Below are 23,007 nucleotides of genomic sequence, written 5' to 3'. Positions count from 1 at the left end.
AAGTTTTTTTTTTTTGCAGTGCTAAAGGTTGGATCCAGGGTCTTGTGCATGCTAGGCAAGCGCTCTACCACTTGAACCAGGTCTCCAGCACTTTTGTTTGTAGTTTCACTTTGAGACAAGGTCTTCCTGTCTACCTGGCCTGGCTTCAAACTTGAGATCCTCTTGCCTCTGCCTCCGGAGTGCCTGGTTTGGGATTAGAGGCATGTGCTGGTTTGTGTTTTTGCAGAATTTGGGATAGAGCTCAGGGTTTTGTACTTGCTCAGCCCTTGTGCTCACAGCTGGTTCTCTCCCTCTTGAACCATATCTGGCATTTTGCTGGATTGATTCTCACGGACCTCTCTCTCTCTCTCTCTCTCTGTCTTTCAGTTGAGGGGCTTGAACTCAAGGGCTGGGTGCTGTCCTTGAGCTCTTTTTATGGCCAGCACCCTACCACTTTGAACCACAGCACCACTTCCTGTTTTCTGGTGATTAATTGAGTATAAGAGTCTCGTGGACTTTCTTGCCCCTGAACTGCTTGGAACTGAGGTCCTCATATCTCAGCCTCCTGAGTAGCTAGGTGTGAGCCACCAGTGCCCCGCTTCTCACAGACGTTTCTGCCTGGACTGGCTTTAAACTATTCATCTGGATTTCACCCTCTTGAGTAGCTAGGATTATAGGCATTAGCCCCTGGTGCCTGGCTTGTTTTTCTTTTCTTTCCATTTTGAGAAGTCTCACTATGTAGTCCAGGCTGCAGTAAAAAAAAATGTAACAAGGTTGGCTTCAATTCTCCATCATCCTGTCTCAGCCTCTCTAGTGCTAAGATTACAGGCATGAACCACCATGCCCTGATTATGTGTCTTTTTTTTTTTTTTTTTTTTTTGGCCAGTCCTGGGGCTTGGACTCAGGGGCCTGAGCACTGTCCCTGGCTTCTTTTTGCTAAAGGCTAGCACTCTGCCACTTGAGCCACAGCGCCACTTCTGGCCATTTTCTGTATATGTGGTATATGTGGTGCTGGGGAATCGAACCCAGGGCCTCATGTATATGAGGCAGGCACTCTTGCCACTAGGCCATATCCCCTGCCCTGATTATGTGTATGTCTTGAACAAGAAGAGGATAAAATTCATCTCTACTGAAGTTCTACTCATTTGTTTAGTTGGAGATTTTTTTTTTTAAGCCAGTCCTGGGCCTTGGACTCAGGGCCTGAGCACTGTCCCTGGCTTCTTCTTGCTCAAGGCTAGCACTCTGCCACTTGAGCCACAGCGCCACTTCTGGCCATTTTCTGTATATGTGGTGCTGGGGAATCGAACCTAGGGCCTCATGTATACGAGGCAAGCACTCTTGCCACTAGGCCATATCCCCAGCCCAGTTGGAGATTATTTTATTATCAAACCTACTTGTGGATATTCATAGAAGATACTATCAATCTTCAGAACATCTCTGCGGTACAGATGAAGACAATGAGATGCACAGAGTGATTAAGAACATTTCCCATGGCCACACAGCTACAAAGTGACAAAGCTTCGACTCACCCATAGGCAGGTTACCTTTTCTTCTCACTTTGTGTGTGTGCATGTGTGGTGAGGCTTGAGCTCAGGGCCTGGGCACTGTCCCTGAGCTTTTTCACTCAAGGCTAGGGCTCTACCATTTAAGCCACAGTGCCACTAAAGGGTTTTCTGGTGGTTGATTGAAGAATGTCACGGCCTTTCTGCCCGGGTTGACTTTGAACTGCAATCCTCAGATCTCAGCCTCTTGAGTAGCTAGTATGACAGGGGTGAGCACCCGACTTCCTCTCACTTTTTTGAGGTTTGCTTGCTAAGCAGGTTCTCCCACCAGGAGCCACACCATCCACCCCCGGTGAGAGCAGCAGCGGAGGAAGGCGTCCGGTGTAGTAACAGAAACCGACCGCCAGAGGGCGCGCCAGCCCAGCTTGCTAAGCGTGGGGAAGCAGAAGCCTTGGAAACCAGTCAGGCTCTGGACCATAGAACTGGGAGAACAGAGCATCTTAGAAGGCGGGGAACAAAGCCTCTTAGAACGTAGAACAAAGGCCCCTGGAATCGCAGAGTGTTAGAGTGCATAGCCTCACAGCACCTGGGAGATAAGACACTTACATTCTGTTCTGGTCCAAACATAGACTCTTCCACTCAGGGTCTTAATCATTCCAGAATTTTGGGGCACAACCGATCTTAGACTCTTAGAATCTACATAATTTTCAGGCCTAGTGCCGGGCACCTTCCTAGAAAAAATAATTTTAAATACAGCCGTAGCCGACATTAAAGCAAACGCAGGGGTTATTCTAAGCAAGATCCACGCCCTGCTTAGAAGCATAATTTTATCTGTGAATATGAGTCTGGTTTTACAGCTGAGTGTCTGGGAAAGCTTCTTATAAGAGGAGGCGAAATCGGGGCTGCTCCTCTAAATGTAGCCTCCCCGTGCGCAGCCTCAGAAGCTGAAAATTAAGGAGGGGAGGTTGGAAACAGCTGCCAAACTGTCACGTGGATCCCTTCTCTATTTATAGACCACCCTTCCCCTCTCCGCCATCAGTCCAATGGCAGCCAGAGCTCTCCCGCAAGAGGGCGGAGCCATTTGCAGAACCGGGGAAGCGTGCACCAATGGGATCGGAACGAAGGCGGGCTTATTTCATTGTGACGCGCCGGGAGGGGGGCGTGACCAAATCCCCAAAGGCCCGTTACGAGGGGGCGTGGCGAGGCTGCCTTGAAGCAAAGTGAGTAGGTCCGCTTGGAGCATGCGTCGTGTTGGGCGGCGCGAGTGCCTCGCTGAACACCTTCGTCAGAGAGGTCACCAGCCAATAGGCGTCCGTTGCTGTGTCGCCGGGGGGCGTGGTTATGTAGATACGGCGCGGGTGGGCGGCCCAATGGGCGGGCGCCTATGCAGATGAGACGGTGACAGCCCGGCCAAGCGGGCGGGGAGGTGGGACCGGGAGAGAGAGGGGCGGCCGTGGGGCCCGGCCAGGCTGGGGCGGGGGGCCGCAGCCATGATCCGGGCCTTCTCGTTCCCGGTGAGCCCCGAGCGGGGCCGGCTGCGGGGCTGGCTGGAGGGGAGCCTGGCCGGGCTGTGCGAGTTGCACTGGCTCCGGGAGCGGCAGGAGTACCGCGTGCGGCAGGCGCTGCGGCTGGCCCAGCCCGGGATGGGGGGCGCCGGGGCCGAGGACGCCGAGGACGCCGACGAGGACGAGGACGCGGCGGCGGCGCGCCGGGCGGCAGCGGCGCTGGAAGAGCAGCTGGTGAGGGGCCGCCTGCACGTCCGTCCGTCCGTCCGTCCGTCCGGGGATCTGGGTTGCATGCTCAGATAGGGGAGGGCAGAAGGGAGGAGGAGTGGGCTTGGAGAGCCCGCAGTCCGGGCGGGTGATGGGTGGGACCTGGCCTCGCCGCCCCCAGGCCGGGCGGTGGGGTTCGGGGGGAGGGGGGCACTGCCTGGTTTCCGCTGGGGTGATGGACGGGCCCTATCCCCTCCTCTTCTTCCCCGTGGACGAGCCCTCTGGGCGCCAAGATGTGTCAAACCTAGGTCCCAGTACTATGCATGGGTTGGCTTCCTGCAGAGCCTGCGAGATAAGGGGGGGGGGTCGGGAGGAGTAGGTGCTGGTCCCCATTTCACAGAGAGGGAAACTGAGGCTCCGAGAGAGGAAGCGACTCACCCAAGGTCACACAGTCAGCAGGCAAAGATTTGCCCCTCTGCTACCCCCTCCCCAGATACCAGGGCTTCATCTTCACCGAGTCCCCCGAGTGCTTGGAGATCGCAGGGGGCAGCGAGGGAGGGGTATAGGCGGGGGGGGGGTGTCCCCGAGGATCACCCTGTGCCAGGCCCCCCGCACCAGCCCCTTCCTCCCTCAACCCACGGTGGGGGAGGGGAGAGGCCCGTAAGGGCAGCTCGGTGGCCCGACTTCCGGCCGCCCTAGCGTGCAGGATGGGCAGAGGCCCCCCAGTTCAGGAGGTCCGAGACCCCCTTCTTGAGTTTCTCTCTCTGCCCCTGCCACCATATCTCTGTCACTTTCTAATGGCTCCCTTATCGGCCCTGTCTCCATCTCTAACTCCCTGGTCCTCCCTCTTTTCATGTCTGAGCCTGTATCTCCCCCTCTCAATCTTCCTCTTCCCCTCCCCCAACCCCCCAGTCTCTTCCCCTCCCCCAGCCCACAGACCCCCGGCTCCCCTGGCCCACCCCGTCTCCAGGCCGGGTGTGTGGTCAGAGTTTCCCGTTTGGGGAAACCTGAGCCGGTTGCGGAGGGGGGAGGGGTCCCGCGGTCGCTGACCTCGGCTGCCCCCCTCTCCCGAGATGGGAAGTGGGGAGGGGGGCTGCCGCCAGACGCGGGCCAGGCCCCTCCCCGGCCCGGCCCGGAGTGGGACCCTGTGCATTCTTCTCCAACCAGAAACAGCTGTGGGAGGCCCCACCCCCTCCCAAAGTTAAGACACGGATGGGGGGGGCTCCCCGCCAGCTCCCGCCCCCTGCGCCCCAAGCCGCCTGGCCTTCGGAAGGAGAGGACGGGGCAGCAGGGTGAGCTGTCTGTGTCCTGGCCTCCCCTCCCCCTCGGTCTCCCGCCTCCCCTGGCTGGCATGGGTTGTTGTGGGAGCCCTGTCCCCCAGGAGTCACCAGGCAGAGCTGGACACCGCGCTAGGGAAGAGGTGGCGGCACTCAGAGGAGTAGAGAAGCCTAAATATAAGGCCTCCAGTGTGTGTGTGGAGGGGGGGGGTCCTGGGTCCTTCTGCAAGGGGGAGGGGCGCTCCGGATCCCTGCACCCTATCCGTGGGGACTTAGCCACGCCCCTGCCTTCACCCGGGGACCCACTACTCCCCATTGAAGCAAGAAAGACTGACGCCCAGACCTGGTGACCAAGGTTTCTCTACCAGGTAGAGACTAGGTTATCGAAGACCAGACTGGCTTGAGTCCAAGCCAGGGTGGGGGCTGCTTGTGTCCTGTTTACTCCCAGGAAGGAAAAAGGAAAAGGTCCTTCCTGGCAAGGAGCACTTAAGTTAGACTTGCAGAAGGACTTCCTCACAGAAGGAAAATGAACACTGGCTAGGGAAATGTAAGGAGAGGAATACAGGCCTCCGGAAGCAGGGGACCAAGGGATCTTGGGGAGGGAGGGGTGTCCTAAAGATGCCCTTGTGAAGTCTGCCTGAGCTGGACAGCCTGCTTATACAGGCCTTGCACACACACGTACACACGCACAAAAGAGTGATGGGGGGCACAGCATGGGGGAGCAGTATTCAGGCCATAGACCTCTGGTCTTTTAAACATCCATGGGCTTTTTTTGCAGCTGGGGAGAATGAGGTCAGACTTGCAAAGTAGGAGAAATGGACTAGGAGAAGTATTGGATGGGGTACTTGACTCTGGGGGAGGAAGACCTCCAAATTGTCTGCCCCCCCAACTTCTCCCCTTCCCTGTAGCAGAACTGAAACCCAACCTACAGAATTCCCCCCCCAAAAAAAAGTATCATTTCCCACTGATTTCAATGATGCAAGCAACAGTTTAGATCTGTTCCTTAAAAGAAACCTGTAACTCTGACGTGATAATGCAAAGAGACATTTATTCAAAGAAATTATTCTTCTAATGCCTTTAAACATTAAAACAACCCTACCTCGCCATCTTATAGACCAGGAGATAGCATCTCACTTTTGCTCAAGCAGGCCTAGACCACAATCCCATCTTCTACCATCCGTAGCTGGGATGGCAAAGAGGTGGACCCTGGCCCACCGCATTTTGTGGTTGTTGAGATGGAGTTCTCAAGAGTTGTTTTGCCCTGGCTGGCCTGGAACGCAGATCCTTCTTATCTCAGGGGTAGCTGGGATTTACAGGTGTGTGTGCCACCACACTTGACTCAGTAGTTTGAGTTTCTAACAAGTCCTCCAGGAACAATCATACTTAATGACATCGTTTTAACAACACACTGCCTATAGGCCGTAGCCTTCTAAGGCCATATTGCCCTGTGACAGTATAGTTGCTTTTACTAAGGGCAGATGACAACAGCCATGATGCATTTGTCAAGAACGTGTCCCCTGACTAACTCTGACTCACTCCTTCTCATGCTATACATCCTGAGGACCTGCTCCACACTGCCTTGCTTCATCTTAACTGCTATATAGTATTCCACTGTAGGCATTCACTGCCTCCTTCCTTTAGTGACTATTTCCTGAATACCTACTGCATACCAGGTACTGAGCTAAGTCCTGCAGGGGGAGGGAGAGGGAGGCATCCATGAACCAAACAGACACAATATCTGCCCCAGTGAGTAATTGCAAGAGTCAATATATAATGTATATAATTTAAAGTCAAGAGGCCTTATCCTATGTGGGATGAAATCTAAAAGGCAGGGTGCAGGAGAGGGGAGCAATTTTGGAATAGTATGGGAGAAGGGATGGGCTGATTCTGTGAATAAAGCATGGAAGAGAGGTGGAAGGGGGGGGTCAGAGTCCACAGGACAGGGTCCACCAAGGAGGGGTAAGACAAGCCGGCACTTTGGGGGTGACAAACATGGCCCCAGAGAGGGTCCCCCCAAATACTGTACAAATTGGCTGGGGGGGCATTGTAACATACTCAGGGTGGGAGCAGGGGCTGGGAAAGTTCCTGGCTCCTGTTCTGGGGAGGGGGGTTGAGGCTGCAGGAGCAGCCCGGCTTTCTGCCCTAAATAGGCCTGGCTGGGTGTCGGTCCTGCTGCCCGCCCCTCCCCTCCCTCCTTCGCCCCACCCCGCCCCCCTCCCGCTGGCCAGACAAGCTCGCTTTTGTCTAGGGTCAACCGTCAGCCCGTGGCCGCTGCTACCTCTGGTCTATGTGGTGCTTCGGACCCTGGCTGTCTCTTCCAAAATGAGGTTCCGTCCTGGGCGGTCCTGGAAAGCCCCCCTCCTGCCAGGGCTGTGTCAAAGTCAAGACTCCCCCTTGGAATGGCTCCATGAGGAACTGTGGACACACACTGGGTGGGAAAGGAGCCCAGATAGAAGGGGGACCTAGGGCAAAATCAATCAATCTGGAGGTGGGTGTTGCAGTACCAATAAGGCTAGACTCACAGAGGGACTTCCAGGAAGCACTAGGGTGGAGAGTTGTCTGAGAGGGAAGATTCCAGCCACAGCAGGAAAGCCCTTGAAGAAGACTTGCTCAGGGGCTTTCCCAGAGGGGAGAGAGGAGCACCAGAGGCTAAGGGAAGGCAGACCTGTGGCCAAGGAACCTGCAGTCCCCTAGGCAATGTTAGCAGTGAACAACTCATGCAGCAAGAAGACCTGCAGTTAGACTCCAAGTGGTATGCCCTGTGAGCCTGGATGGGAACAGTGCTGGGGAGTGGGGATGACTGGAGCCTCACCAAGCCTGAGAGAGAATCGGGGTGTGGGGGAGATGGTAGCAAGGATAGGAGTGAGACAGGCAAAAGGACTTTCTAATGGGGATGATGGACAGGAATATTGATCTCTGAGGGGACCCTGGGGCTCAGGTGCTCATTTTATCCTTTGGAAATTGGGACTGAGCTCTGTCATGAGCTTCTGGGGGTGGGGGCCAGTGGGTGGAGATCTGGGGGGATAGCTCTGACCACCCTGCTTTCCCTGTGTCCTCAGGAGGCCCTGCCTGGGCTCATATGGGACCTCGGCCAGCAGCTGGGATATCTGAGCCTGGAGCCGGGGGGCCTGGACCAGGAGAGTGGGCGCAGCTCGGGTGAGCATGGGAGGAGGGCTGGCAACTCCCCCACACCCCACACCCCAGGTCCCCCTGCCTGCTCCCCATCCCCTCCTGGTTGTCTTCCCACCCAATAACAATCGAGCCACGGCTTCTCCTGGCCACCCAGGCTTCTATGAAGACCGCAGCTGCACTCCAGGCCCAGAGTCACCGCCCTCGACCTTCTGTGGGGACAGCGGCTTCTCGGGGTCCAGCTCCTATGGACGCCTAGGGCCCTCGGACCCCCGGGGCATCTACGCCAGCGAGAGGCCCAAGTCTCTAGGTAAGGTTGGCCTGCAGGGCCTGAGGCCAAGGCCAGGCTGCTGGCGAGAAGGCTGGTTTGGAGAACATGTGTGTGCACACGCACGCATGCCCACCAACTAGTCCTGGGGCTTGAACTCAGGGCCTGGGCACTGTCCCTTACCTCTTTGTGCTCAAGGCTGGTGCTCCACCACTTGAGCCACAGTTCCACTTTTGAGGTTTTGGGGGGCTAATTGGACCTAAGAGTCTTACAGAATCTCCTTCCCAGGTTGGTTTCCAACTGTAGTCCTCAGATCCCAGCCTCCCGAGTAGCAGGGATCACAGGCGTGACACACAGGCACCTGCTGAAGCATGAACTTGTGAGACAGACCCGGATTCCATTTCTGACTGCTCTTGGTGTGATATTTTTGAGCATCCCTTTTCCTTCTTGGCTTCTGCGCATCCATTAAAGTGGGGTTATCAGAGAAGACTTGGGGATCCTCCTTAGGCATTGGACTCTGTCACGTGGGAGTCACAGTCAAACAGGAATTGCTATTTACACACCAGGGTTCTGAGCCTCTGCTCTGAGCCTCACTAAAACTGCTTAAGAGTGAGGGCGACAGCAATGACGAAGACAGACAGCATCCTGGTCTCATGGACGGATGTTCTGATCCGAAATGATATACAAGACAAGTAACAGGGCTGGGAACATGGCCTAGTGGCAAAGAGTGCTTGACTCGTACACATGAAGCCCTGGGTTTGATTCCTCAGCACCACATATATAGAAAATGTCCAGAAGTGGTGCTGTGGCTCAAGTGGTAGAGTGCTAGCCTTGAGCAAAAAGAAGCCAGGGACAGTGCTCAGGCCCTGAGTCCAAGACCCAGGACTTGCAAAAAATAAAAAAATAAATTAAAAAAAAAAGACAAGTGGCTGGGGATATGGCCTAATGGCAAGAGTGCTTGCCTCGTATACATGAGGCCCTGGGTTCGATTCCCCAGCACCACATATACAGAAAATGGCCAGAAGTGGCGCTGTGGCTCAAGTGGCAGAGTGCTAGCCTTGAGCAAGAAGAAGCCAGGGACAGTGCTCAGGCCCTGAGACCAAGCCCCAGGACTGGCCAAAAAAAAAAAAAGACAAGTAACAATACAGGGTGCTGGACACTGGCTTGTACTCGGACCAGAGATAGACCAGGAGAAGGGGCTGTGAGGTCCCCCTGTAGGCCATCGAGGGAACTGCAGCCAGTACATCCACCTGGAAGGGGGTGGGGGGCACACAGACAAGGGACATCTGAAGGGGGCCCCCTGTAGTGAGGAAAGGGCTCAAGGGGGGCCGGGAGGCCATTCTGGGACAAACACGGATGAAGAGCAAGTGCAAAGGCCCTGTGATCAGGAGCCGACTATGCCTGGCATCCAGAAAGGGGTGTGAGAGTCTGAGCGCGGGAGGGGTGGGCCATGCCGCATCCCGGGACCATCCGGTTCTGACCCACTCGAGGGTCTGCCGGGGTGGGGTGAGGAAGGGTGTGGGGGGCATCCTCCTCTTCTCCGCTTCTCTCCTGTGTTCCCCTCCTCTAGGCGATGCCAGTCCCAGCGCTCTGGAGCCGGTGGGCGCGCGGGCGGCCGTGCCCCGGTCCTTCTCGGCGCCCTACCCGACGGCGGGGTCGGACTGCTCGTCGGCGGAGCGGCGGGCGCGCGCCGGGCCTTTCCTGACTCCGAGTCCGCTGCACGCGGTGGCGCTGCGCAGCCCGCGGCCCTGCGGTCGCCCGGCCTCCAGCTCCCCGGAGGCGGCGGCGGGCGGCGGGCAGCCCCTGGACGGCTACATCTCCGCGCTTCTGCGCAGGCGCCGCCACCGGGGGGCGGGCCAGCCCCGGACCAGTCCCGGGGGCGCGGACGGGGCGCCGCGGCGCCAGAACAGCGTGCGCCAGCGACCCCTGGACGCGTCCCCGCCCCCCGGGGGCGCGCGGCCCGCGCGGGAGCCATCGGCGGAGCGCGTCGGGGGCCGCAACGCCAGCCCGGCCCCGCTGAGCCGCGCCTGGGCCTCGTCGTGGGAGGCGGAGGCGGCTCCGGAGCCTCCCGAGGCCCCGGCGCCCCCCGAGCCCCCTGACAGCCCTGCGGAGGGCCGCCTGGTGAAGGCACAGTACATCCCGGGGCGCGCGGCCCGCCGCAAGGCGCCGCCGCTTACCCGCGGCCGCAGCGTGGAGCAGTCGCCGCCTCGGGAACGCGAGCGGCCGCGGCTGGCAGCGACCACGGCGGCGGCGGCGGGGCGGCGGGGCCGCGCCCCCGAGGCCCCGGGACGCCGGGGCTCGCCCCGGGCCCGCAAGGCCGCGCGCTCCCAGTCGGAGACCAGCCTGCTGGGCCGCGCCGGCCCTGCGCCCGCTGGGCCGCCCAAGTACCCGACGGCCGAGCGCGAGGAGCCTCGACCCCCGCGGCCCCGCCGCGGCCCCGCGCCCCCGCTCGCCGCCCAGGCCTCGGGCGCGTGCCGCCGGTGGCGCTCCACAGCCGAGATCGACGCCGCCGAGGCGCGCCGCGCCCGGCCCCGCGCGGTCCCCGCGCCCCGCGCGCCCCCGGGTCCGGCCGCTCCATCGGCCCCGCAGCAGCGCCGCCTGCTGTACGGCTGCGCGGGCAGCGACTCCGAGTGCTCGTCGGGGCGCGCGGGGCCGCTGGGCCGCCGGGGGACCCCCGGCGGGGCCTACGGCGAGAGCGCGTCGAGCGCCAGCGAGGCCGAGTCGCCCGCGCTCAGCTCGGCGTCCAGCGACTCGGACGGCAGCGCAGGGCTCGTGTGGCCCCAGCAGCTGGCGGCGGCCGCGGGGGGCGGCGCGCCTGCGGGGGGCCCCGCCAAGGTCTTCGTGCGGATCAAGGCTTCCCACGCGCTCAAGAAGAAGATCCTGCGCTTCCGCTCTGGCTCTCTCAAGGTCATGACCACAGTGTGAAACCTGGGATTCGCTTGGGCTCCCCCACCCCCGTTCTGGCCTCTGCACCGCCACACGCCCGGCCACTGGCCCATCCGCACCCACCTTTCCAAAGACCACCATTGTGTGCGCGTGCGCCGAGACCCTCTGCGCTCCCCGCGTCCACAGCAAGTCCGGGTGGGCTGGAAAGGCGCCTCACACACACCCAAGGAGGAAGAGAGGGGACCCTGACTGGCCCGCGTCAGCGTCTACCTCTGAAGTCTTTAGACCCTTTGGGTGGGCCCCTTTCCTGTTGTGCACACCGGTGCCCTGGTATGCAGGAGGGACAATTCGGTTTAATTGTCCCGGTGTTCGTTTAGACTAGTCTGCTTCCCTTCACCCCTATCATCATGGGCCTTCTCACACTTCCCCCCCCATGTCCAAATGTGGTCCCTTGTCATTCACAAAGTGCCCCCTCCCTGTCCCTGGACCCTTGGGACATCCCCTCGGCACTTGGTCACGGATTCTGTGTCTCAAGTGCTGCCTTCAGAGTGCCGCCCCCACCACCACCAAGGGAAGGAGCACCAACTTGGGGTTTTGAGGGTCAAATAGGAGTTGGCAAAAAATCAGTAAAGGACTTTCACCTCTCGCCCTGGACAATTAAGGATTAAAAGGGAGAAGAAGAGAGGAAGGAAGATGGTTTATATCTCGTGCCTCTCCCCACTGTGAGTCGGGGAAACCGGATGACCCTCACCTGTTCCAGTTTTTTTTTTTTTTAATTACTGTATTTATTACGATGACGGTGACTCCCCGGTGCACGGGGGGCCAGATTCTGTGTTTCTTCTAACCTCTTGGTAAATAAACGCACAATGTTCCATACGTGGTGGGTTCTCCATGTTGACTGGCATTTATTGAGCAACTGCTATTTGCTTTGGAAGGACTTACCACTTGAGACGCCCACTCCCAGCCCTTTTAGGAGAGAACTACAGTTCTGAGAAAAAAATTATCCTCTCTGCATCACCCACTGGTGGCTGGGATTACAAGCATGCTCTACCACACCTGGCTCTTCCATGTTCTTTATGTGTTTACACACACACATGAACCATATGAAGGAGGTACTTATCTCTCATATTTTTAGTGAAGTTTTTTTGTGCCTATAGTTTTGTTTGTAGAAAATATTTAAATTCAACATTGTCAGGTTTTCTCCCCTGCTAATGGCTCAGGCCTGTAATCCTAGCTACTCAGGAGGCTGGGAGTTGAGGATCACAGTTCCCAACCATCCTGGAAAGCTGGTGAGACTCTTATCTGACTTGAGACAGGGTCCTGCTGGGTATTCCACACTGCCCTGGCACCCAGTGTGGGCCTTGGCCTCTCCAGTGCGGGAATTTACACAAATTGTCTTCCTCCACTTTGACTGTTTTTCTATCAGGTAGATGGTAAATAGATGCCTAGAGCTGCCATGATTATGGGCAACTGAAGCCAGAAATCGCAGGGAGGGGGTGTGGTCTGAAAGATAGGAGCAAATATGAAAGCTTTCCTTGCATTTTCAGATGATTGTACTTAATCACACAACCAGCTATCCCTGACTGTTCTTACTGCACCAGGCCTCTCCACACTGGCAATACTTCAGACATGAACTCCCTTACAGCAATGAAGGGGTGTGTAGGCTTTTTGCTCAAGGCTAGCACTCTACCACTTGAGCCACAGCTCCACTTCTGGCTTTTTCAATATATGTGGTGCTGAGGAATCAAACCCACAGTTTCATGTATGGGAGGCAAGCACTCTACCACTAGGCCATATTCCTAGCCCTCCAGCTTTTTGTTAATTGAAGTCTCACAGACTTTTGTGAGACCCAGGATGGATTCCAATCATGATTCTCCAGTCTTAGCCTCCTGAGCAGCTAGGATGACAGGTATGATCCTAAGCACCCCCTGATGTAATTGGATACATAGTCTCTCCTGTTCTCCCCAGAGGTCAGCCTGGACCAGCCTTCCTATTTAAGGCCTTCCTCCTGGGGGGGAGGGGATGGGGGATGAGGGGGCCCACAATGCACCACCATGCCTGCTTGTTGGTTGGGTTGGGGGAGTGGGTCTTGCTCACTTTTTGTCTGGCCTCAAACCATCATCCTCTGGACGGCTACCTCCCAAGTAGCTGGTATTATACCTGTGAGCTATTGCTCCTAGCCCTGAGAGCACAATTACTGATGCTGTGAGTGTGAAATACCTACTAAACACTCCGGTGGGAAACTTGAGCCTAGGACTCACTGTTGCTGTTCATTTAGCGTTTCTCCAATGAAGCCTTTGGGCTTGGCCAAAGGGACGGGGAGGGAAGATTGGGTCGGCACCCTGATTTCCCAGCTCCAAGCTGGGTTTCCTCCCCGGGGGCTGCCAGGCCAGATCGGCTGATGGAAACCAGCTGGGAGAGGCGCCGGGCTCGGCACACGCCCAGGCCCCTCCTCGGCGGCGCCGGCGGACCCGCTTTGCGGTCCCCTCCCCCTTCCGCAGCCGGCCCGGGGCCCTGGCACGTCCGGCGCCTGATGCTTTCCAGATGTGGGCCGGCTTCCCCTCCCCGACCTGGCCCGGCTGCGCCCGCGGAGTGGGGGAAGGGAGCCGGGGTCCAGAATCCGTGACTCACGCCTGTAATCCCAGCTATTCTGCAGGCTGAGCTCTGGGGATCGCGGTTCGAAGCCGGCCCGGGCAGAAAAGTCTGTGAGATTCTTCTCATCTCCAATGAACCAGCAAAAAGCTGGAAGTGACTCAAGTGGTAGCGGGCCAGCCTGGAGTGAAAAAGCTCCGGGACAGCGCCCAGAGTTCCAGGACCGGTACTTTGAAATAACTACTGGGACCAGGCTTCCCTTCCTGCCGGCCTCGCCTGCCAGTCCATTCGGTAAAAACGGAATTGGGATGCGCTGGGCAGAGAGCCTCCTCCACACCGCCGCCTCCACCGCGGTCTCTACCCGGAACCCCAGCCAGAGGCCACGCCCACACGGCCCCGCCTCCGCTGTCCCCGCCCACAACGATGCCACGCCCCGGGACGCTCCCCGTCAGGCCCCGCCCCTGGCAGTGCAGTCCCTGGGGCTTGAACTCCGTGGGCCTTGTCTCAGATTTTTCGCTCAAGGCTGCAGTGCTCTACCTCTTGAACCACAGCTCCACCTCTGGCTTCTTTTTTCTTTTCTTTTTTTTCCCCTGGTGAATTGCAGATAAGAGTCTCATGGACTTTTCTTCCCTAGGCTGGTTTTAAACCGCGATCCTCAGATCGCAGCCTGTTGAGTAGCTAGGATTACAGGCGCGAGCCACCATCTACGTCTGTCTGTCGTTCAGCCTGCCTCTCTTGTCTCTGTGCCTTTCTCCGTTTGCTGTTTGTCTATGTGCTGGGTCTGTCTTGTGCTTGAACTCGGGGCTTTTGGATTGTTCATTCACTCTCACAGATGGTGCTCTTGAGCCATGCCCCTAGCCTGGCTTTTTGCTGGTTATTTGGAGATGGAAGTCTGAGGATTTTTCCTGCCCAGGCTGGCTTCGAACCGTGATCCTCCAGATCTCAGCCTTTTGAGTAGCTAGGATTGAAGGCCAGAGTTTGGTTTCTCCCTGGGCCTAAGTGTCTCCCGGCGCCCTGTCTCTCTCTTCAGTTCTCTCCCTCTCCCTCCCTACTTCTCCTGAGTGATGGTCCTGAGTGATGGTTTTTCTCGGCAACTGTATCTCCCTGCATCTTTTCCTGCCTGTTTCTTTGTCCGTCTTCTACCCTATCCTTTTCCTCTGGCTTCCTCCGCCTTTTCTGGGTCTCTGTTCCCTCCCACGTCTTTCTCGGCTCCCCGATCCGGTTCCCGTCCAGTCCCCCGCCCTCCCACCTCGCGACTAGCGCTCCCTCCCTCCCAGCTTCCACGCCCCAGGGTAGCTTGGTGCGGGCCTGATGGGCGGCTCGCGGGCGCCCCCGTGTGGCGTCCAGAGTCATAGCCGTGGGCGAGGGCTTGGCCCGGGAAGGAGGTGGGCAGAGACCCTCCGGACCCCTGACATCGGGATTCAGTGGGACTGCCCACGTGAGAGATGGCAGGGAGGTGACTGCGTGCCTACAATGGGGAGGTCAGGGTGGCGGTGACACCGTGAGGTTGTTGGGGGATTTTGTGGGAAGTTGTGTGACACTTAGAGGCAGGGGCAGTGTGTGGCAGGATGTGAGTGTGTGAAATGGAAAGTCCTTGTGTATAGCTGACACCAAAAGTTAGTGCAATAGGGACAGGAGTGTGTAAGGTCACTTGTGTCACCAGGAGATTGTACACCAGGTGTGTGACATCCTGGATGGGTGACTGTGTTGCTTGGTTTTGTGCCACATGGTGTACACGTTAGTATACAAGCGATCACAGGGCACTGTGCATGGGAGACCATTAGAAAGGTGTGTGAGGCTGAGATATTGAAATTGCGCATGGATGTAGGTGCTGTGGATTTTTGTTGTTATTTTGGTTTGGTTTGGTTTTTGTGCTGGGGTTTGAACTCAGGGCTATGCACTTGGTCAGCTTGCTTGCTCAGTTGGTCCTCTGCCACTTGAGCCGTGCCTCCCATTTAGGTTTTGGGTTTTTTTGCCAGTCCTGGAGCTTGAACTCAGGGCCTGAGCACTGTCCCTGGCTTCTTTTTGCTCAAGGCTAGCACTCTGTCACTTGAGCCACAGCGCCACTTCTGGACATTTTATATATATGTGGTGTTGGGGAATCGAACCCAGGGCTTCATGTATACGAGGCAAGCGCTCTTGCCACTAGGCCATATTCCCAGCCCCCAGTTAGGGTTTTTTTGTTTTTTTTGTTTTTTTTTGCTGGCTAATTTGGAAATCGATTCTTATGTTTGTTTTTTCCTGTCTGAGCTGGCTTTGAACCATGATCCTCTAGATCTCAGCCTCCTGAGTAGTTAGAGTTACAAGGGTGAGCAACTGGTACCTGGCTTTTGTGAGTCACTGCTGGCACATTTGACAGTCAGCAGAGGCTGCCTTTGGTGATGGCGTATTCTGCTGTTAGACACTGTGAGTGACCGTGTGGACTGTGTGTGGCAGAGAAAGGCTACATTGGACACCTAGGAGTGGCTTGTGTGTGTGTGTGTGCACGCACCTACCAATGCGAAGTGTAATGGAGTGAGAGGCACACACAGAAAACAGAAACAACAGAGACAAAGCAGGGAAAGACAGACATGGAGAGAGGGCCTGGAGAGCTGAGGCTTGGAGATGAGGTCACCTGGGGGAAGAGGCGGATCCTGAGGGGCTGCGCCCCAGGGGAGGGGGCGGGGCGGGACGGGGGAGGGAGGGGGACCCTGACGCTGCCTGTGCATCCTCCGAGCCAGCCATCCTGGCCCTGAGCTGCAACAGGTAGGAGGCTCCTGTCCAGTCCCAATTGCCAGTTGGTGGCCACTGTCTGTCTGTCTGTCTGCCTGCCTGCCTGCCTGCCTGCCTGAGGTGAGTAAATGTGAATGACTTTGTATTTGTACCTCCATCAGCCATTCTCTACCTCTGTTCTTTCCCCCACCCCATTCCTTCCTTCTCTGACCTCTAGTCATTCCTGTGTCCAAGTCTCTTCTTTCCTCTGTCCCTGTGTCCCTCACCTCTGTGCCTGTCCCCTCGGTACCTCTGTCCCCTGCATCCTCTGTCCCATCTACCCTTCCATCTGTCCCTTTCTTTATGTCTTTCTCTCATTGCTCCATCCCTCCCCACTCTCCCCTTCTTTCTCTCTATCCGTCCTTGGTCTCTTCATGTCCTCCACCTCCACGGCTGTTCTCTCCCCACCACCCCCCATCACTCTGTGCCTCCTTGGGCCTGTCTGTCCCCCTCTCCATCCTTCCATCCCTCTGCCAATCTGGCTGAGTTCACCCCCACCCTCACCCCAGCTCTCTCTCCTGGCTGCTAATGAGCAGAAGAGCCTTTGAGGTGGCCAGGGCTGGGGAGGAGGGGCCCCCTGAGGGTGGCAGAGGGGGCAGCTGCTGCCAAGGTCCTAATGAGGCCCCCTCTGCGCCCCTCCCGCCGTGATCTTAATTCGCACTTCTCCCTGGAGTCACTGCTAATTGGCCTGGGGAGCCCCCCCCCTCCTTCCTGGCGCTTGCTCTGTCCCTGGGGGGTGAGGACACCTGGATCCCTAGATTCTGATCCTGCCCCTGAGGCCCTGTCTTTCTGGCCCTTCCGTCTTCACCTGCCTCTCAGCCTCCCATCTGGGTGTCCCCTTTCCTTCCGTTGCAGATCTCAGTTCTTCACTCACCTCTAGGTCCACCCCCCCCCACACCAATCTGCACACCTTCTACCCCCCACCGCGTCCCTCTGCTTCCCCGACATTATCACTTCTACAAGTCACTGGGATGCTGCGAGTGATCGCTTCCACCCACCCCTCTGTTATAGGGTCCCATCACCAGCACTCCGACCGCAGGGTCCAGGCCCCAGCCCCTACTCCCGTCCTCATTTAACCCCTTCCCTGCTGCAGCTATGTCTAACAACATGGCCAAGATCGCGGAAGCCCGCAAAACAGTAGAGCAGCTAAAGCTGGAGGTGAACATCGACCGCATGAAGGTGCGGGGAGGGCTTGGAAAGAATCGGGGAGATCTGGGGCTGGGGTTTACACCAGGTGCCAGATCTGGCGGGAGCAGCAGCAGCCGCGGAAGGAGGTCCTCAGGAACGGGGTGTGGCTTTGGGCAAGGGGCGTGGTCGCAGGATTGCGGACAGATGCAGGCAGGGACGGGCGGAGCCGTGGAAGGGAGGGGCCAGCTGCGGGGTGGTGGGCGGGGCCTCAAAGGGCGGGGCTCCACCAGGGAACGTGATTCCTAGTCCAGTTGAGGCGGGGCCTGGGAGGGGTGGGACCAGCGGCTAGCTAGGATGATCTGGAATAAGCACAGCCTCATGGGGAAATTGATCAATAGCGAGCACGAGGGGCAGGGCCTGGAAGGGGCGTGGCCACCAGGTAGGACGGGCCGAGAAGGGGCGGGGCTGCTCGGGGGACTGTTCTGCAGCGAGAGGGGCGTGGCTTGGACGGGCAGAGCCAATGGAAAGTCAAGGCGGATCTGGAAGGGCGTGGCTTTGCTGGCCCGAGGGCGGGTGTTTGGGTCGTCCCTCCTCGCCGCGGAGCGAGCCTGGAAGGCGGGCTGTCATTTCCACCTGATGCCTGCAGGTGTCGCAGGCGGCGGCCGAGCTGCTGGCTTTCTGCGAAACCCACACCAAAGATGACCCGCTGGTGACACCCGTCCCCGCCGCCGAGAACCCCTTCCGTGACAAGCGCCTCTTCTGCGTCCTGCTCTGAGTCATCTTGACAGATAATCGCCCCCACCAAAACATGACCCAATAAAGTTGATGACTGTGATGGTGCTCGTGTTTTAGGGGAAACTGGGGCACGTGCATAGCCTGGGGCACCTGGTGCTTTTTTGTTGTTGCTATTGTTGTTCCATCCATTGGGTGCCCGTGGGTGTGGGAAATGCGAATGGCTCAGGGACCTGGGAGGAAGTGAGCACTTGGGGCTCCATCTTTTTCTTTCTTTTGCCAGTCCTGGGGTTGGAACTCAGGGCCTGGGCACTGCCCCTGAGCTTCTTTGGCTCAAGGCTAGCCCTCCACCACGTGGGCCACAGTGCCACTTCCGGCTTTTTCTGTGTATGTGGTGCTGAGGAATGGGACCCAGGGCTTCATGCGTGCTAGGCAAGCACTCCACCACTAAGCCACATCCCCAGCCCTTCATCGTTTCTTGAGCACCCCACAATCCCATCCTGAACTGCACTCATTGACCCCAGGAGCCCTGGCACCAGACCTGTGCTACAGATGAGGAAACTGAGCCCAAAGAAGTCCCTCACTCAAAGTTACTGCTGCAAACGAAGACCATAAGGGCTCCTGGCTCTCTCTGCACCTCCACACACCCCTCCCCTCTCCTCCCTCCTGGGCTGGAGATGTTAAAGAGCCTCAGAATTCATCCCAGAATGATGAGCCACCCCTTTTGTCACAGCAGATTGCCCCTACCACTGCCTTGATTCCTGTCCTCACATGCAGAGCCTTTTTCTGTTCCTTCCTTTCAAACATTCCCTGAAAAATAGCTCCCTGCTGGGTACCTGTGGTTGAGACAGCCCAGGTCCTGGCCTCTTGGGTAGAGTTCTGAGTCCATCAGATAGGCAGACCAGTCTGTCTACATTAGGGTGAGGTCAAGGAGGCCTGCCTGGAGGAGGAGACATCTGAACCCAGGAATCAAACCCAGGGCTTCATGCATGCAAGGCAAGCACTCTACCACTAAGCCATATTCCCAGCCCCCCAGCCCCACTTCCAGCTCTTTTTCGCTCAAGGCTAGCACTCTACCACTTTGAGCCACAGCGCCACTTCTGCTTTTCTGGTGGTTCATTGGAGCAAAGAGTCTCATGGACTTTTCTGCTTAGGCTAGCTTTGAACTGCAATCCTCATATGTCAGCCTCCCAAGTAGCTGGGATTACACACGTATAAAGAAGTTTTTAACTTCTTGAGTTTGTGCACAAAGTCTGAATTTCCAGGTTCTCTGGAATTCTAAGATGTGTTGACCCTCAGGGTCAGCCATGAGGAAGGTCCTGACTTTCTAGCTGGACAAAGTCCTCACTCCACCCCCACTGTCTCCTGGTGAAGGGAGTTGAATTGCTATTTACCACGGGGGGGGGTGAGCTGGCAAGGGGGGTATATGTAAAATGACATGTTCTATGCTTCTATCTAAACTGAGGGAAATGAGTGGGAGTGGGCTCACGTGATGGAGAGCTTGCCTAGCAAATGCAAGGCCCTGAGTTCAAATCCCAGATCCACCAGAAAGAGATGGAGAAAGAGAACCAGAGAGAGACTAGGATACACATATCCTGGGTATCTGTGGGTTTGCCTTTGTTGACTTGGTTGGCCTGGGGTGGGGAGGATGCTGAATTTGCACCACCCTCCTGTGATTCCCTGTCTGATCCTTGGGTCCCATGCCCCCAGCTCATGCAATGAGGCTGGACCCTGGTTCTGGCTGCAGCTGGCAGCCTGGGCTCTCTTCTGGGGCTGGGGGTAGGAGGGGGTGCTCATGTGAATATAGCAAATGTTCCATATTCACATAGAATTAGGGTCCCTTGGGCCCCCACTCTGAGCTTCCTGCAGGATGGAGGCAGGAGCAGCTGTAATTACATCTCCCTCCTGCCTCCCACCTCTCAGCCGGCTCCGGCCTGGTTGCGTCATGTCTGTGGGAGCCCCGGGGGAGCAGGGGGACAGGGAGAGAGCCAAGGATGAGCTGAGGCTGGAAAGAGGAAAGAAGAAAAGATGCCAGCATGGATGGAGCCAGATCATTCTAGAATGTCAGACCCAGCACCTCCTCTTCACTAAGAACCTCAAAGCCAAGGTATCTAGGATCAACCCCAGAGCCCCTGAATTCTGGAATATTCTGACCCCATAGGGCTGGCAGAGGGAGGCCCAGGAGAGGATGTCTGTGTGGAAGAAGCTGGAGAAGAGAGGGACAAGTCTGTGGGTGACAAGCAGCCATGAACACAGACCCCGTTAATCTCATTATCCTCCCTTTGGGCAGCAGCAGCTCTGCCCAGTTCTTTCCTGCTCCACCCAGCTGCGAGGTCAACTCTGGGGCCAGACCCAGCCTGGGGTCACAGCCTGGGCAAGAGGTGGAGGGTGGGCGAGGCAGCCACCTGGGAAGTTCTTGTTCTCAGGAGCCGCTGTCCTGTTCCCCCACCCCCTCCCGTACCCCTGCACCCCATTTCCCACCTAGTGTGCTCAGAGCACTGCAGGCCTGGCTGAGGGGGCTGGGGGAGGAGAAGCCCGATCCAGGAGTGTGGAAAGCTGGGAGTGGGGGCTGGGCTGCCGCTTGTCCTGATGTAGCCCCAATGGATGGCTGTAGAGGCAGCAGCTAGTGGGTACCGGAAAAGCCCGGCCGGTTCCTTTCCTGGCCTGCTTGGCTTTGCTGTCCGGCTGATACACACCCAGATGGGAGCCCCAGCTGGGCACGGGGTGACTCAGCAAAGGGCACTGAGTGTCCCAGCTCCACTTGGCACACATGCCATGGACGTACACGCCCCCGCTGGAAGATGCCCTCTGGGCTCGAGTGTGTCGAGTGCCCCTGGCACATAGTGAGCTGTGAGGTTTGTTGAGTGAATGATAGCATAGTGGGGAGAGGGAGAGATGGGCTTCCAAAAGCTCCCTGGAATCCCAGCCATTCTGCGAGATGGAGGCAGGAGGACTGAAAGTTTGAGGCCAGCCTGGGCAAACTTTGGGAGACTCGGTGTCAAGAACAAGATACAGGGCTTGAGGGTGCGGCTGGTGTGGTAGAGAGCTCGCTGGCCGTGGCAGGCCAGGGATCCATCACCAGGATTGCAAAACCAAAACCAAATTGAACAAAACATTTTCTCTCCTTCCACAGCACATAACCCGCTCCCCCCATCCAAACACACCCTGGTAGAAAGAGCCACAAAGAAGAGAACCAGCTAAACAGATGCCCAAACAAGCCCACTACAGCCTCCAGAAAAAGCTCATCCCCAAGTCTGCACAGCACAGCAACACAACCATGCCTGTAGTCATCAGCTGCCCTCTCCCTCCCTCTACCCCCCTCACACACGCTCACACACAATCACCATGCTTGGAACTTGGGCTCCCCCACCCCACCAGCCCCCACACACTCACATGCCAAATTCAAGTTCACACCCACCTCTTCTGGGTCTCGGGCTCCTTCCCCTCCCCGTGTCCCTGAGTCAGCCCTCCCTGTGTCTGGCTGTCCTTCCTCCTCTGCCCTGGCCTGGGGTCCCCTGGGAGGCTGAGTCCAGTCCCCAGCATTGGGTGGAGAGCTGGCTCCTGACTCACCTCCCCATCGTTCCTTCCCCAGACCCGGAAGTGCCCCTCAGCCCCGGGCCTGCACTGGGCTCTGCACACACCCCGCCCCCGGGCACACAGCCCTTCCTGCTAGGGAGAAGTGATGGCTGCTGCCACCCAGCAGCCTCTAAGGCCCTCAAAGCCCAGGAGGGAAACTGAGGCCTAGAGAGGAGCAGAGCAGACTTCTAGAGTCCTCTGCTGGGGACAGGAAGCTCCTGGAGCCCTAGCACCCGGCCTGGTCCTCAGCAATTCCCCTGGTGCTGGGAGCCGGCTGGTATGGCACCGGAAGTTGAGGTGCCAGCTGGGTGGCAGCTGATAGGGAGAGGGGGAAGGGCCAGGGGCATGTGATCATGGGGTGGAGACAGAATGGAAAAAGCTGCCAAGGGCCTTGGACAGCTGGTCTGGGTCAGGGATGATGGGTCAGGATCTGTCCTTCTAGGAAGCCCACCTGGGGGGTTGTGTGGTCCCCTTAGTGGGGATGATCACACCACCAAGAGGGAGCCAAATTGTGACAAGTCACACAGAATGAGATTCTTAATAGCCTCTGGCCCCCAAAGCAAAGGGTTTCTGCATGGGCCCCTCCAGTCCTCATGGGCTGAGAGGCGGCCTGGGAACTGGCCATTTAGTAACCACCATGCTGACAGCCAGGACACGTGGGCTGGCCACGTGGGCCCCGGGGACCTGCTGCAGGGCTCGGGGTGTCAGGGGAGGGTGGGAACACCCCTGTGGGAACCCTGGATGGCCATTCAACTCAGCTAAAATATTATTCCTGGAGGTCAAGGTCGTCCAAGCTTGGCCTGGGGCCTGGAAGAGCCTCAGCCAGGGTGGAAAAGCCTTCAGGGCGCTGGGTAATAAGTGGAGTCCTCGGAGTGGACCCTGCTACTGGACACCAAGCAGGCTCTGCTTCCTCACGCCTACTCTGGGCTCGGGGCACTCCAGCAAGGACCCCAGGAACCAGGCTGGGCCAGGCAGATGGCCTCCTTCCTCAGCCACTGGGAAAATGGACCAGCATAAAGGGACCAGAGCTCTCAGAGAGACTGGAAAAGGCTGTGGATCAGAGGAATTTCCCTGTCATTTCTCAATCCTTGGGCCCTGCTCCTAACCCCGGGGCTTGGCGCCCAGAATAGATCTAGACACACACACACCCTCCTTGCACCTCCTGGCCAACCTTGAGAACTTGGGCTCAGGTCCTGAGCCTGGCTGATGGGCAGCAGGACTCAGACCCCTGCCCTAGAGCCAGGATGGTGGGGACCTGAGTGTGGGGAGGGGTGGCAGGTGGCTGGAGGGGGAGGGCTGGGAGGGGAAACAGGGGTGGGCAATGGATGCTCTGAGCAGAGAGAAAGACCGGGTGCAGGCTGGGAAGGGGGCAGGGAGCCCAAGGGGGCCTCTGGAGACAGGGGGGAGGGAAGGCGGGGCAGAGAGAGGAAATGAAAAAGCCGGGGCTAGTGAGCGCTGGGGAGGGAGCAAGAGAG

The 23,007-nt window shown here is 57.8% G+C and overlaps 2 protein-coding genes across 2 annotated transcripts; both read left to right on the top strand.

Annotated features, from left to right (window-relative positions):
• Nucleotides 1–2,944: 2,944 nt before the first annotated feature.
• On the top strand, nucleotides 2,945–11,629 carry Dact3 (dishevelled binding antagonist of beta catenin 3). Its single transcript, XM_048329749.1, has 4 exons — nucleotides 2,945–3,220; nucleotides 7,530–7,626; nucleotides 7,757–7,909; nucleotides 9,438–11,629. The coding sequence occupies exons 1-4, from the start codon at nucleotides 2,972–2,974 to the stop codon at nucleotides 10,790–10,792; spliced, it is 1,854 nt and encodes a 617-aa protein (XP_048185706.1). The 5' UTR covers nucleotides 2,945–2,971; the 3' UTR covers nucleotides 10,793–11,629.
• A 5,562-nt stretch (nucleotides 11,630–17,191) lies between these two features.
• Nucleotides 17,192–17,999, top strand: Gng8 (G protein subunit gamma 8). Its single transcript, XM_048329842.1, has 2 exons — nucleotides 17,192–17,275; nucleotides 17,871–17,999. The coding sequence occupies exons 1-2, from the start codon at nucleotides 17,192–17,194 to the stop codon at nucleotides 17,997–17,999; spliced, it is 213 nt and encodes a 70-aa protein (XP_048185799.1).
• The last annotated feature ends 5,008 nt before the right edge of the window (nucleotides 18,000–23,007 follow it).

This window comes from Perognathus longimembris, chromosome 20 (genome assembly GCF_023159225.1).
Source record: "Perognathus longimembris pacificus isolate PPM17 chromosome 20, ASM2315922v1, whole genome shotgun sequence".
NCBI lineage: Eukaryota > Metazoa > Chordata > Mammalia > Rodentia > Heteromyidae > Perognathus > Perognathus longimembris.
This window is presented reverse-complemented; position numbering and strand designations above follow the sequence as displayed.